Here is a 13714-nt window from a genome sequence, read left to right as displayed (position 1 = left end):
CTCGCATGATACGGCAGGAAAAGGAGAGACCCACCACCTTCCAACAAACATGTCATCAACTCTGACTGCCAAAGCCAAAGGAGTGAGAAACAGAATACAGATGAAAATAATCTCAATATTTAACCATAAGCAACTTTAAATTCACTGTAGAAGGAAAATGCTCCCAGAAACCTTTTTTTAAAATTAATCATTTTTTTAAAGTTTATTTATTTATTTGAGCAGGGGGCAGAGAGAGAGGGAAAGAGAGAATCCCAAGCAGGCTCCACACTCAACACAGAGCCCAACGCAGGGCTCGATGTCACAACTCTGAGATCATGACCTGAGCCAAAATGAAGAATCAGAAGCTTAAAGGACTGTCACCCAGGTGTCGTCCCCCCCCCCCCCCGAGACCTTCTTTTAAAAATTTCTGCAGCAACCATGAGAAAGACAGCAAAATTCATTCAAAATGCTCAGGAGGTCTAGCACATCTAACGTCACCACTCTGTTTACGTTATGAAACACCAGGCACCGTGGATCCCTTCTTTAGAAAAGCAAGAATTTTATTTTACTGCATTTCACCCTCAAGACAAGTCTCATAAAGTCTGAGACTTAAGCCTTAGAAAGAAGATCTGAAGCAACGCAATTACAAAATGAACATCATTTGAAATATCACATGGCTTTAAGACTCATAGATCCGTAAAAACGTTAGTGATAAATCTCATCATTTTTGAAGACAGTTCTTATGTGCGGGCTTGATCTTTAAAGGTTATTTGGTTTTCATTATTAGAAACATTTTTCATCTTATTTTGCCCCTCAGCGTGTTGACCTGTTGGGGCCTGCCACCTAGTGGTAATGTTCTCATAAGCAATGTTAAGATACAATATAACTGGACTTTTTGAAGAAAGCCAGAGAATAGTCAAATGAGAGGGGCAGAAGTCACTAAGATCAGGCTCACAGACAGAGGCCTTCACCATCTACTGGGTAATTAACTTACTGTAACCTGATATTTTGGTGGAACGGGATTATTTCAACCATGACTACGTTTCTAAGTGTTTCTGCCTACTTCATAAGTGTGATATTATATTGTAATCAACTAACAATCTTGGGCGTTTTCTTTTAACAAAGCTCAAAAAATTCTAAATAGCCATTACTCTAATTTTGGAACTGTAGGTTAAATACACTGAAACTCAAAAGATCATTATAAGTGATAGCGATTATAAATGATAAGTACAGAAAGTATGCAATAACCCCAGATAAACATTCTCCACACAAACGAGTGAAAATTCAGAATGCAAATCTGTGTCCACCAGGACATAAACTAAGTGTGCCTGCATATGGACAGTGAATAAAAGGGATCTATCAGAATAAAGGAGCTGTGATACGAGGAGGGATCCAGGGTGGCTTAACAGCTAGCAGAATGCCTAGTTACAGAACAGATAGTAACATTTGTTGAAGGAGTAAGTGAACGAGTTTGTAAGCCCTTTCATATTGCTTTACTCTCTCCTCTCCGATAGAAATGCTGGTGGTCTGAAGGTGTCAAATGGTCTTTATTCTGAAATTATTTCTGGCGTATTAAAAAGCTAAGGTAACATACCTATACACTCACATGCAGCTAAGAAAATTATGCAAATAACGGTTTAAAAAAAAAATGGTCTCTAAACTGGTAATGTTTTAGGATTCAACTCCCCCAAGTATGTTTCCTGGAACATTCATATAGCAAAATAATGCATGCAAAAATAGTACCTGGGGTCAAGTAATATCTGATAACATCTCAGAAATTGACAATGCACATTAGCATATCAGAGTACCCAAAAAAGCACGACAATGAAGAAACCCAATTACCTTAATTAACATGGTCATACCCCAAACTCATCTGACCACCAAATCCTTTTTTCCACAGAATACCTATTAATTTTAGTGCACAAGGGCAGAGTTAAGAGAAGGCAGAGAGGGACCTGGCCTCAGTCCACAGGGGTAGCACCAGAGACAGAGGCCTGCAAATTCTAGCACGATGATAGTAGCACGGACAAGGGGTCCCTATCAGAACACGTTTTTGGGAAACGCTGTGTTCAGAGATCTAATGATCAAATGACTCCTGACGCATTTTTTTTTTCTTTAAGTAAGCTCTACGCCCAATGTGGGGCTCGAACACATGACCCCAAGATCAAGAGTCCCACGCTCTTGATCCACCGACTGAGCCAGTCAGGTGCCCCACTCCTGACACACTTTTAAATGTTATTCCACTTCAGTAGTATGTAAGTTAAGCAGCAGCCAGCCATGCTCAGTGATAACGAGAGCCCCAGCCCACTTCCAAGATGTTCTTTTGAGACTCCTGCGAGTAATCTGTGATTTTCCACAACATACCATCTTTTATCATAGTACAGTTTCCCATCTTCTATCCGAGCTTCAAATCTCTGGGCTGGAGACTCTGCCGGCGTGGCAGGCAAGTGTTCAGGAGAGGACGGGGATGCTGGAGGAACCAAAGATATTTCAGTGACCAAGCATGTAACAAGCATGTGGGTCCACCAGCTAACATGCTTTAACTGAAATGCTACTAAAAGTGGTAATAAACTCGATCATTAACTCCTCAGGGGTGTAAAAATGAGAATTCAACAAAATTTGTGTGTATTATGCCTGACTTGCTCCTCAAGGCAACCCTGTGAGGTAGGCGAGGCACAGGTTAACCTCACTGAACAGAGGAGAAACCAGAGATGCAGTCTAAGGGATTTGCCCAAGGTCCCTAAGAGAAGGACTAAAACCCCAGTGATCAGAAGCCCTGAACGGCAAAAATTAGAAAAATCTCTTTGTAAAACTGAGCTCATTTCTCGAATGATTTTTTACTTACTAGGTAGAGCAGGCCACCTTGTGTGTACAGTCAAGTTAACACAGTGGTCCTAACTACCGGCGGTTCAAAGGATCTAAATTCATACTCTTTGTACAAACCCCTCCCCATCATGCCTTTAGAAAATCAGGACCTCTCTGCAGACAATGGTAGCCCTCAGGAGGAAATTACTAAGAGAAAAAAGAATCTTGTTTCCTTCCACAAGACTTGGTGAGCAGAGAGATGTGTGAGTAATCACAGTGCTTAAAACGTAACAATGCCTTGCCCGTTCAGAATTCTATCTTGCAGCCTAGCACAGACTCTCGAGTGCCACTCTGAAAGGAACCACCATGAACACTGGGCTGGCCTCTTCTATAAACTGGGACTCTGAGTCCCTTACCAGAGCCAGGCTGTGAAAAGGCACTGGAACAGCACTGCCTAGCACTCAATTCCACAAAGTAATGCTGAAAAATCCTTCTGGTTTCATTTCCAGAAATGGAGGCAGACTTAAATCTTGTACCTTGAGGCCTACACAGAAGGAAACCTTCACCAGCCAATCAATCAACTGTCTCTTTTACAATAAATCCTAAGGTAAAGGCAAAAATAGCTTCAACATAGCGGGGCTAAAAAAAAAAAAAAAAAAAAAAAAAAATCAGGGGAGGGTGCACTTAAGGTTCCCTTCAGTCTTCATGATGACTGCTCTTAGGCAAATAACATTTTATTTTTGAAAAGTGCAACAAATGCCTGTGAGATAGAGGCATGCTTTTCCAACAACATGATAAAAAGATTGCACAAACGCCAGTAACACTGTGCACTTACCTGGTCTCTTGGGTGACTTAAGCTGTAGGAAGAACAACAAGAAATCTTAGAACAAATCATTTCAGATGCAACTTCACGTGTCAAAGGTATCAAACTGATTTAACAAGTAACACACGAACAACATGAAGCACAAAACCATTACCAAGCCTAAGCTTTCAAATAAATCAAAAATCAAACCGTACCTTATTTAACGTTCTCAGATCCTCCATGATCTGTTCATCTGTTAACAAATAGTTTAGCTGGGGTGTTGAGAGTTAAAGGAACATGTCCGAGGGCCATGGTTTCCAAGCAAGCAGAAATCAACAAAACAGTACCAGAACTTTAGAATTTACAGTGGGACTGCGTCGGGTGCTGTTTCTAAAACAGTGTGCCTCTCGGAAGTTGCTGATTCTACTAAATGTCATGGTGCCCAGGTATGTAACCAAATTCACAAATTTCTTCCAAGCATCTCTAAGTCGTTCAGAAACTACAAGAGTGAGAGCACAGGACACGGTACCAGGAGAACTTCCTCTTCAGTTTATGAAGTGCTCTTGTTCTAAAGATCCGAAGCCTTGCACGTGCGTGCACACACGCACGCACACACACACACACACACAGGCATGGGCTTGTCCTTCCCACGTAACTTAAACCCTCGGTTGTGAAGACAAAGGTACCTGAAGTCAAAACCCTTTCTTGGTGGCAAACAACTGAATCATTCTGTGCAAATGGCCACTTATCCTCTCCAAGAACAAAGAAACAGAAAGAACTTTGCCATGCGTGCCCTCTTCCCACTCCCATTTTTATGACTAAAGGGCTTTTTTATGAGACTGAAATCTCATTCGCTTTAACAATTTGCATTGCACTGGTTTCAGGATGTAGATAACAGAGGTACAAAAGATAGGTATCACTGTCCTTGTTTTACAGGTAGAAAAACCAAGGCACGTGTAATCTGAGGTCACCCTGAATCTCCAAGTGTTAACACTAGGCTGAACTCCCAACACCAAGTGCCTTTCCAAAAACTGCTATCTATAAACCCCTCCCACTGGAAGCAGCAGCAACTAAGGACTCAACAGTAAAACGGCCATTCCCTAGCTCATGGGTAAATACACACGCTTGCCAATCACAATTTCTGTAGGACAGTGGCCATATATATTCTAGCAAACAGTTAAGCAAAAGATTCAGTCTAAAGAAAAACAGCTTGATGAAAAATTAAGGCTTGATGCAAATGGATATCAGGAGCAGGTTTTCTCCTCTTGTCTGGGATGGGGACAGGATCATTTGGTCGCCTCCGCAACTTTCTGGTCATGATGGGTTTCACTTCCATAGAATCTGTGGCAAGAATTGAATGGGTAAATCTATCCGACTACCACTTGAAGTCAGTAAGAATTGCTGTACTGTACAAATATCTGCCCCAGAGCCACCCAATCAGAACTGTTTTACTGGGGACATCCGGACGTGGCTCAAGCCAGACATCCATTTCAGACTTCAGAGGAGGGCTATCCTGAAGACTCAGACTGGATGGCCTAAGTGCACGCCGCCCCGCCCCCACCGAAATGCAGCCCCACCCTGCGGTCTACCTGTGGAGTCACTGCAGGCATCTCTCCAGCACCCCGAAAACTAGAATTTTCCTCCTCTTCCCTCAAATTAAGAAGCCACGGAGTGGTAGGCTCCTGGGATCAGAAGGAACCTTCGGGTCATCTTGGTCAACTAATTCTTGCAGTGCCCATGGAGGGAGGGAAACTGAAGCACATGCATGCACAAGGCTCTGTGAAAGGTCAGTGGTCTCAGCACCAACATCTTTATAGGACATCTTCATTTACAAACTTAGACTCTTCAGTTTCATTTTATTCTGTAACGTTTTCTAGCTACTTAACTATCAAGAATGATCTAATGAAGGCTCATAATAAAGGCCTTTTTCATTCTTCTTGACTTTTCTCTGCAGTCTGACACTGCTGTTGACTCTCTTTACCTTAAAATCTCTCCTCCCCTTGCCATCACCACCCAGATCTCCCCTCACCTGACCTGCCTCCTTGGGCTCCTTTCTGCTGGTGACCTCTAGAGTCCAGTCAGTTCTCAGCCTGTGTCCCAGTGAGCCTCCATAACCAATACCAGCTTCCCCACCCTTCTGAATGGCAACCTATGCCCGGCAACACCATCCACTCTCACTTTTTGTCTCACCTCCCATGGCTGCCTCCTCTCCCGAGTCTTGGGGACATCACATCTGTCCATCCCTCTTGGTCAGGACAGACTCTGTCATTGTCACTTATCTTCCCTCACCCAAGCATCATATTCACAAGGTCGTGGGCAGTTCTGCCATTAAACCACTTCTCAACTCCATTCCCTCATCCTATTCTTATCTCCCTCAGAGCAATTTCCCTAAGACGCACATCAGATCCTTCTACAACACATCCCCTTTCTTATTCAACGCTTCTATGGCTTGCCACGTTCTTTGGAAAAAAGCCCGCGTCACTTTCTGGTCTTGCCCCTTCTCCTTCCTTCGCATATACACCATGTGAGAACTTTTAGCTCGTCTGTCACCCAAGGGCACACGCCTTACTATGCCTTCAAGCCTTTGCACGCTGTCCTCTCTGCCTGGCCCCCTCTTTCCAGCCCGGCAAACTCCTGCACGACACCCTTTGAGAGCCAGCGCCACGCTCCCCGTTACATGATCTTCCAGAGTCACACCGCCTTCCAAACAACCAGAGCAAACCTCTGGACAAACCTCTGCTACCCAGTGCCACACCGTATGGCACATTTTCCCCAGAGACACATGAATTCCACCCCAGCACCTAAGCCATAGTTGTGGCAGGGGTGTCACAGAGTTTCCTGCACAACGACGACATGAGGAGACCATTCATCCACGACCACGCATCCCCTCGGCACAGCAGACGGACAGCCTCACGGAATTCAAGTGTAGCCAGCCCTTCCACTGTGGCAAGGAATTCAAGCGTACCTCTTCCACTGTGGCAACGTGCAGGAGCTGCCAAGTTAACAGTCGTGAGTACAAAGCCAAAAGAGATTTCTGCGTGTTGCTCTTAAGAAGGGAAACAGGGGTGCCTGGGTGGCTCGGTCGGTTGAGCATCCGACTTCGGCTCAGGTCATGATCTCACGGTCCGTGGGTTCGAGCCCCGCATCGGGCTCTGTGCTGACAGCTCAGAGTCTGGAGCCTGCTTCCGATTCTGTGTCTCCCTCTCTCTCTGCCCCTCCCCCGTTCATGCTCTGTCTCTCTCTGTCTCAAAAATAAATAAACGTTAAAAAAAAAAAAAAAAAAAAAAGAAGGGAAACAGGCAATGCTGACTTCTCGCCCCTATAAATGAAGGGGAAGTGCAGTCCTGATAAGTGTGTGTACAGGTGTGCGTGGAGTGGTGGGTAGAAGGAAGGAGGACTCACACACCCGCCCCAGGAGACAGTGGGGAGGGGAGTCCTCTCTACCGGAAACGGCTCCCCCTCTACCGAGAGGGTGCACTCCTCCAGTTACTTACTGGATGGTGCATGTGAATCCCTGCCGCGGCTGTGGGACCTCAGGCGGGCTACGTAAATCCTCTGTGTCAAGTTACTTCATTTATAAAATGGAATTATCAGTAATACCTCCCTCACAGGATGCTTCGAGGGTTACATGAGATACGAGTAAAGCCCTAAACATGGTGCCTGGCGTCACGAGAGCTCAATCAATGCTAGTTTTTACTACGCCATCTGCAGCCAGGAAAGCACTGTACAAAAAATATTTTTAAAAAAATCAGGGGCACCTGGGTAGCTCAGCTGGTTAAGCATCCGACTTCAGCTCAAGTCATGATCTCACAGTTCGTGAGTTTGAGCCCCACGTCGGACTCTGTGCTGACAGCTCAGAGCCTAGAGCCTGCTTCAGATTCTGTGTGTGTGTGTCTCTCTCTCTGCCCCTCCCCCGCTTGCACTCTGTCTCTCTCCCTCTCGAAAATAAACATTAAAAAAAATTTTTTTTAAAGTCAAGGTACAAACAGCTGAATGAAATAGAAGTTACACGCTTGAAGACAACCGATGTCAGCTGTGAGGCTGTGCAACATTCACACCTAATTCAAAAATCAAGGTGTGAAGGGAGCTCGCCCAACCCAAAGAACACTAGAGAAAGAGTACCTAGCACATGAACACCAATGAATGGTCCACCAGCGACAATGGTCGAGTGTGCCCTGCCCTCTGGGCTGCCTAGTCTCAGGCATGGGGAGGGTGGGCCACACATGATGGAAATGAGTCAGTCAAGGCACAGCCGAGAGAATGTGGGAATAACCCGGTCTAATCATGGCCAATAGGCTCAGAAAATCATAACTGCATCACTCACAAATCAGAAAATATAATCAAATTCTTCTTATGAAATAGCGAAAATCAATCCATTTTATTAGCCTAGCCACCACAATAACCTAATCAATTTTCATCCAAAAGACTGCTTCAGCAGAAGGAAGGTGCTCCGAAAAAGCCTCCAAGATGTAGTAGCCCATCCCCACCACCAGCCAGGAGAGTGAGCAGGGAGCAGGCCTGGCCACGTGACTCGTGGAGAAGATCAACACGTAAGTACCACGCACTGTAGTTCCGAAGCTACGTTATGGACTCCACTCATGTCGCTCCAGCCTTCTGAGGTAGATTTTTCACAGAGGGAAAGAAAGGATATCTGACTGACCCAGGTCTGAATCCACCTAGAAGTTCTACTTCTCACGAGAAGCAACAGGCTGGCGTACTGAGTTTGTAACAGCAGTCTCCTGTGAGTTTGGCCAGTAAGAGGCCCAAGGGGCTCAATCTGGGGACACCATAAAAGTCCGACTTCCGGAAGTGACACTCAGACGTTGGAGCCTGGCAGCCCTGGAGAAGGCACTTGAGCAGGAAATCAGTCTTCCTCTCAGACGAGCCCAACACTACTCTACCTGGCTTAAATCAGAAAGCCTCTCAGAACACCCAGGACCCTTCGTAGGTTTGCTTCCATAGCAATACTATCTGTGATCTAACTGAATACCAAACACACCGAGGCAGGAGAGTACAGGAGGCAGAAACACTGGACAAGGGCTGAGACCAGGTACGCAGCTCCTCTCCAAACCACCTTGTACATATGACATTTAACAGCATAACTCCTCCTGCTCTACCCACCAGCAAGGAGACCAGGAATGGCCGTATCTGACAGACACAGACACTCTCCGATTAGCACCAGGTATGCTGGCTAAGAAGTGGGAGCTTAGGCTGAATCAGTGCCGGGCAGAGCCTTTGCAGCACCAGTGTCTATGGAGAGATATTCCTGATAACATTAATCACCGGCAATTACCATAGAATTACCACTTCCCCACTGGCCTTGGGTTCCTTACTTCTCCAGGTCTCATCATTCACTCCAACAGCTCACTTGCCTACAGCCCATAAATGCAGCAAAAGCTTCACTGGAACGTACTTTAACTTTAAAAACAGGGGCACCTGGGTGGCTCAGTCGGTTGAGCGTCCGACTTCGGCTCAGGTCACGATCTCGCGGTCCGTGAGTTCGAGCCCCACGTCAGGCTCTGGGCTGATGGCTCAGAGACGGCTCAGAGCCTGGAGCCTGCTTCCGATTCTGTGTCTCCCTCTCTCTCTGCCCCTCCCCCGTTCATGCTCTGTCTCTCTCTGTCTCAAAAATAAATAAACGTTAAAAAAAAATTAAAAAAAAAAATAAAAAATAAAAAAATAAAAACAAAACCATACTTGTTTAGCCACAGCTGCAGTGACTCAAAGGAGTATCCTTAAGACAAAGAACATTAAGTGGCAGAAAAACAAGCCACTGCAGGGTAACCACTGTAACAGACTGGCTACAAACCAGGGGGCAGTGCAACATAGGGCAAACCTAGAGGCCCAGAGCAAAGTCCAGCATATCCTGGCCCCTCTCTAAGGGGCTGGCCAGCTCATCAGCATCACAAATCAAGGAGATGGGGGCAGGAAGGGAAGGTGAGAGAAGAATCAAGGTTGGTCTTCGGTGACCAACCAATCAGGGTAGGAATGAAGGGTGAAGGGCCCCATCCCCCTTAGGCCAAAGCTGTCAGGAGCAGAGGGATGGTATTATAAGAGTGAACCAATCAAGCCGTCCTCTGCACCCTCAACCACTGAAAACACCTGGATCCCACAAAGGCAGTGCCAGCAAAGAGCGTCTTGGCACCGAGCCCGCTCCCCCCAAAATCCAGGTCACCTCCGGCATTCTCCCTGCCCAGATATTTGTGTGAGGCCTCATCTCCTTGCCTGGGCTTCCAAGGTTCCCTGCTCACTGGCATCTGTTCCTCGTGGTTGAAACCACGCCCGCATCAGTACAACCACACGTACATACCCTTGCAAGGTTTTACAATCCCTAAAAACAAGCCTGACAAACATTTACCTTCATTTAGAAGCCTACTCACTGGACACCGCCTTACTCTGGGCAGGACAAAGGAGCTGTGTCAGTCTTGTCACTACCAGAATACAAGCTCCTTGAGGACCAGTATTAGCCTCACTGTACGAATCACTCAGCACCGCGTGAACCCATGGTATTTCCATGGTAGGAAGTCGGGACAATGTGGTGGTTAAGACCAGTTGTGGCGTAAGCACCATGCCACTGGGGAGCTCTGAGCAAGTGTCTCCGTCCCTCTGAGGCTGCTCCGCCAAGTCCACCGAAGGGAGCTGCCGGAACCGAAAACTGCTACAAGTTCCCAATCCCTAAGTGCTGGCTCTGTGTGCAGCCCCCAGCCACGCTCTGAAGCACCTCCTAGGCGTTATATCATCCGACCTTCGCACCAAACCTCCCATCGCCTTCTTAAATGAGAAAACCCCATCAGAGAACCAAGTTCAGGAGAGGGCCAGGATTCATCCACATCTGTCGGCCTAATGAGGAATTCCAGTGTTTTTATGTAATACCTGGCTCGACGTAAGTACTCAGGAGACAGTACTTTAGCATATCTTAATATTATAATTTTATTATTATAAAAAAATTTAATTCGTAGGCTCCACCTACAAATCCAGTTATCTTCTAAAGGAAACTCCCAGGCTTAATGGGGTCAAGAGTAGCATCCACAGGGACCTGAGGGTTGGAATATGCCCCTGGCAAGGCAAAAATTACAAAAAAAAATGAAGTGGCGGGTGGTGGCTGTTGAGACCAAGGAGATAGGCTGTTACGAGAAAGGAGAAAAGGCGGCTATCCTCAAGACAGGAAGTGGACAAACGGATGAAAAACGATCGAGCGCCCCACATTTTAAAGCTCATTAAATTCTCACTGATTATCTGGGTTACTCATAACCTTGGCCTCAACTGCAAGAGAAAACTCACACTCAGGTAACCCCACCCACGTCCTCATTACTCAAAAAATGTGGTCCAGCCAACAGCATTAGCAGCCCCTGGGAGGTGGTTACAAATACAGGATTTGCAGGCTCCCCCCCACACCTGAAGCAGCAGCTGCACCTATCAAGACCCCCAGGTGACCCATGCACACAGCCAAGCTGGAGGAGCGCTTGATCCTCCGTTATCCCGGTTTCCTTACCGACAGCACATCTTTCCGCCCGCACAGCCTGCTGTCCTAAGTTCTTCAAGAGCAGCATGGGCAGTGGAGAACCTCCCACTAACCCCCACAGAGACTGCAAAGCTTTCAGGCCTGTTCAGGCAGAGCAGGTCACTGGCTCTCCCCGTTCCCAATAGGTTATCTGATCCAAGCTTCCCATCGGCCTCTCGTTCCAGCCTTGTTTTTCGAGAGATCTTCATGTTGGACCAGAAGAGGAGATTTTAAAGAACTATCTTTTCCAGGCAGAGCCAGCCAATGCTGATACTGGGCATCAATCCACAAAGGTGAAATGAGTCACTCAATGAGAGGAGTGAGATCAGGCCTTTCATCCAGCACCATAGCGGCACCATCTGTGGGAACACTAATTATCCTTCTAGCTCCACTGCCTTTTCTTCCGACGCTCTATCATTACCTTGGCAGAGCTTTTCCATACCAAGGGTACCAAACGGCTTGAGGAAGGACATCAGTAGCTTTAATGCCCATGGCTAGCTTTAAGCACTTGTGCAATCTATTTTATTGCGTTACAAATGACTTCCCCACATTTATTTGTCTTTTCTACCCTGGCAGGCTCAGCCTCAAGTCACTGGGGACACCTCCTGTCCCAGTTAAGATTCTGACTGCGAAACGGCCTGGCCAAACAATGTCTACTGCTTGTCAATAATCAGGATGCCAAATCACAGGTAAGGTGATGATATCCTTCCCTGCAGATGGAAAGGGAGCAGCTATAAACTGACGATATTTCCCACTAGCCTAATGAAGACTCCCGAACATCTGGTGGCTCTAGCAGAGAGCGATGAGGCATCAATGCCAGAAACGGCCACCGTCAAAGAAAATGGTACACAGGTCAGAAAACAGACAGACTGGTATCGGACACGGCAGCACAGGGCTGGCAGTCTAATCGACAAAGCATGTCCACAAGAACAAGATGGTACTGTCTGAAGATGCTATTTTAGCACACATTTTTACCGAAAAAACATTTCTGAGACACTTCCAGAGGCCTTCAAGGACATAATTCCTTCTGCTGAGTCTTTCAATAAGGAAGTGTACCAGAGGAGAGATTTCTGAAGAATCAGACCCTCACTTCAGACACACCACATTCTCGTGGGTGTATCAGGGGGGTTGGGGCCAGAAGTTTATGTCAGTCGAAGGGCCCCATTGGGTCACAGCACCAGAAATACAGAAAGAGAAATACTACTTCTTAACAGTTACTTCTAAACTCTGCCCCAAGGACTTAACATGAAAACAACGCATTCCTTATAGACCCCTACTAAAGTCAGACATGCCAGAGCCCCAGCACCTTCTGTACATGGCAAGAGTTAAATCTGGGGGTGTGCAGAAGGCATGCCCCTTTCCCATCCAGGTGACGAACTCACCACTGACTTGTCTTGCAGTATTTGCTGACAGAAATTTTGCCAAGTTCCAAAATATCTAGTTCAAGTCAATTCCCGCCCCATATTCTAAGATTCCTCGGTATACATACAGCGACGGAACAACAGCCCCCGTTGCTTCTCCCTTCCGCTTGCCTACAACTGCAGACTTCCCGTATGTGGATTACTAAAGCCTAGAAGGCAAGGGAGGGATTGGCTCAGGGTCTAAGGTAACTTCACTACCTCTACAGGAAACTAGTTCACTTTGGCTACTCCTGCCAACTTTGTACCAACTCTTTCTGAAACATTCACAGTAACACCTGGGGAAGGGATCTAAGAGCACAGATGATACAGCCAAATGCCTTTGTTCTCCTATCTAGGTCGAAGGAAGACAGTGCCTCTCCTGTCATTAAGGTGAACTAAAAAAAACAGATTCCCACCACCACAGAGCTGCATAAGTAATTCGTGAACATAAACTAGATGTGCGGCTGACCCAGGAATTAAATTAAATAAAGCACACACCAGAAGCTGCAGTCACTACTAAAGGACTACCACTTACTGAATGCCTGTTACACACGCAGGCCACTGTGCCAGGCACTCACGTTTCCAACCACAATCCTGTGACACAAGGTCTGATCAGCCCCATTTCAGAGAGAGGGAAATAGGCTCCGAGATGCTCGGTGGCCAAAACCACACAGCCAGTATGAGACAGAGCTAGAAGTCTGAGCCGTCCTGTCAAAGCCCACCCTCCTTTCAGCTCACTCTGCCTGGACGAGGAGGTGAGGGAAGACAGGAGAGTGACTGCACAACCCCGCCCCCCCCCCGCCAGCCCCTGCCCTGTGGTGCCTTCGTACCTCCAGTCAGCTCCATCGTTAGCTTTTCATTTTCGATCATTTTCTTCTTCTCTTCCAGCTCAGCAATCAAGTTTTCTTTCAGCTCCACCTTCTTGTCTTCAAATTCTTTCACCGCGGCCTTCTTTTCTTTGATGTAGTTTCTTTCCACCTGTTCAGTCTGAGCAAAAGAGAAACACAAGTTCGGGCTCCAGCTGTGGACGCAGGAGCCCAGTAAACACCTCCCCGGGAAGCACAGGCTCAGCTGCACCCGCCTGCACAGGCAGGAGCGGGACACCTGCAAGTTCTCCAACAAATGCATGAAGTCGAACCATACAACCGGCCTATGAGCATACCTGACTACTCGGTTATTTCTTCTCTTTCACATCTTATATCGCATGGCTTGCAGCTTAAAGTAAAA

The 13714-nt window shown here is 46.6% G+C and overlaps 1 protein-coding gene across 3 annotated transcripts in view; it reads right to left on the bottom strand.

Annotated features, from left to right (window-relative positions):
- Nucleotides 1-13714, bottom strand: part of SUDS3 (SDS3 homolog, SIN3A corepressor complex component) — a 42144-nt gene that overhangs the window by 18038 nt on the left and 10392 nt on the right. For all 3 annotated transcript variants that reach the window (XM_019467316.2, XM_019467314.2, XM_019467315.2), the window contains exons 6-10: nt 13318-13474; nt 4832-4927; nt 3802-3863; nt 3620-3641; nt 2344-2449 (exon numbers count right to left, since the gene is read on the bottom strand). In XM_019467316.2, the coding sequence (XP_019322861.1) occupies nt 2344-2449; nt 3620-3641; nt 3802-3863; nt 4832-4927; nt 13318-13474 (443 nt within the window). The remainder of the gene's footprint in view (nt 1-2343; nt 2450-3619; nt 3642-3801; nt 3864-4831; nt 4928-13317; nt 13475-13714) is intronic.

This window comes from Panthera pardus, unplaced genomic scaffold, assembly GCF_024362965.1.
Source record: "Panthera pardus isolate Hobbes unplaced genomic scaffold, ASM2436296v1 HiC_scaffold_15, whole genome shotgun sequence".
NCBI classification, from domain to species: domain Eukaryota; kingdom Metazoa; phylum Chordata; class Mammalia; order Carnivora; family Felidae; genus Panthera; species Panthera pardus.
The sequence above is the reverse complement of the archived record's forward strand: the minus strand, read 5'-3'. Positions and strand labels throughout refer to the sequence as shown.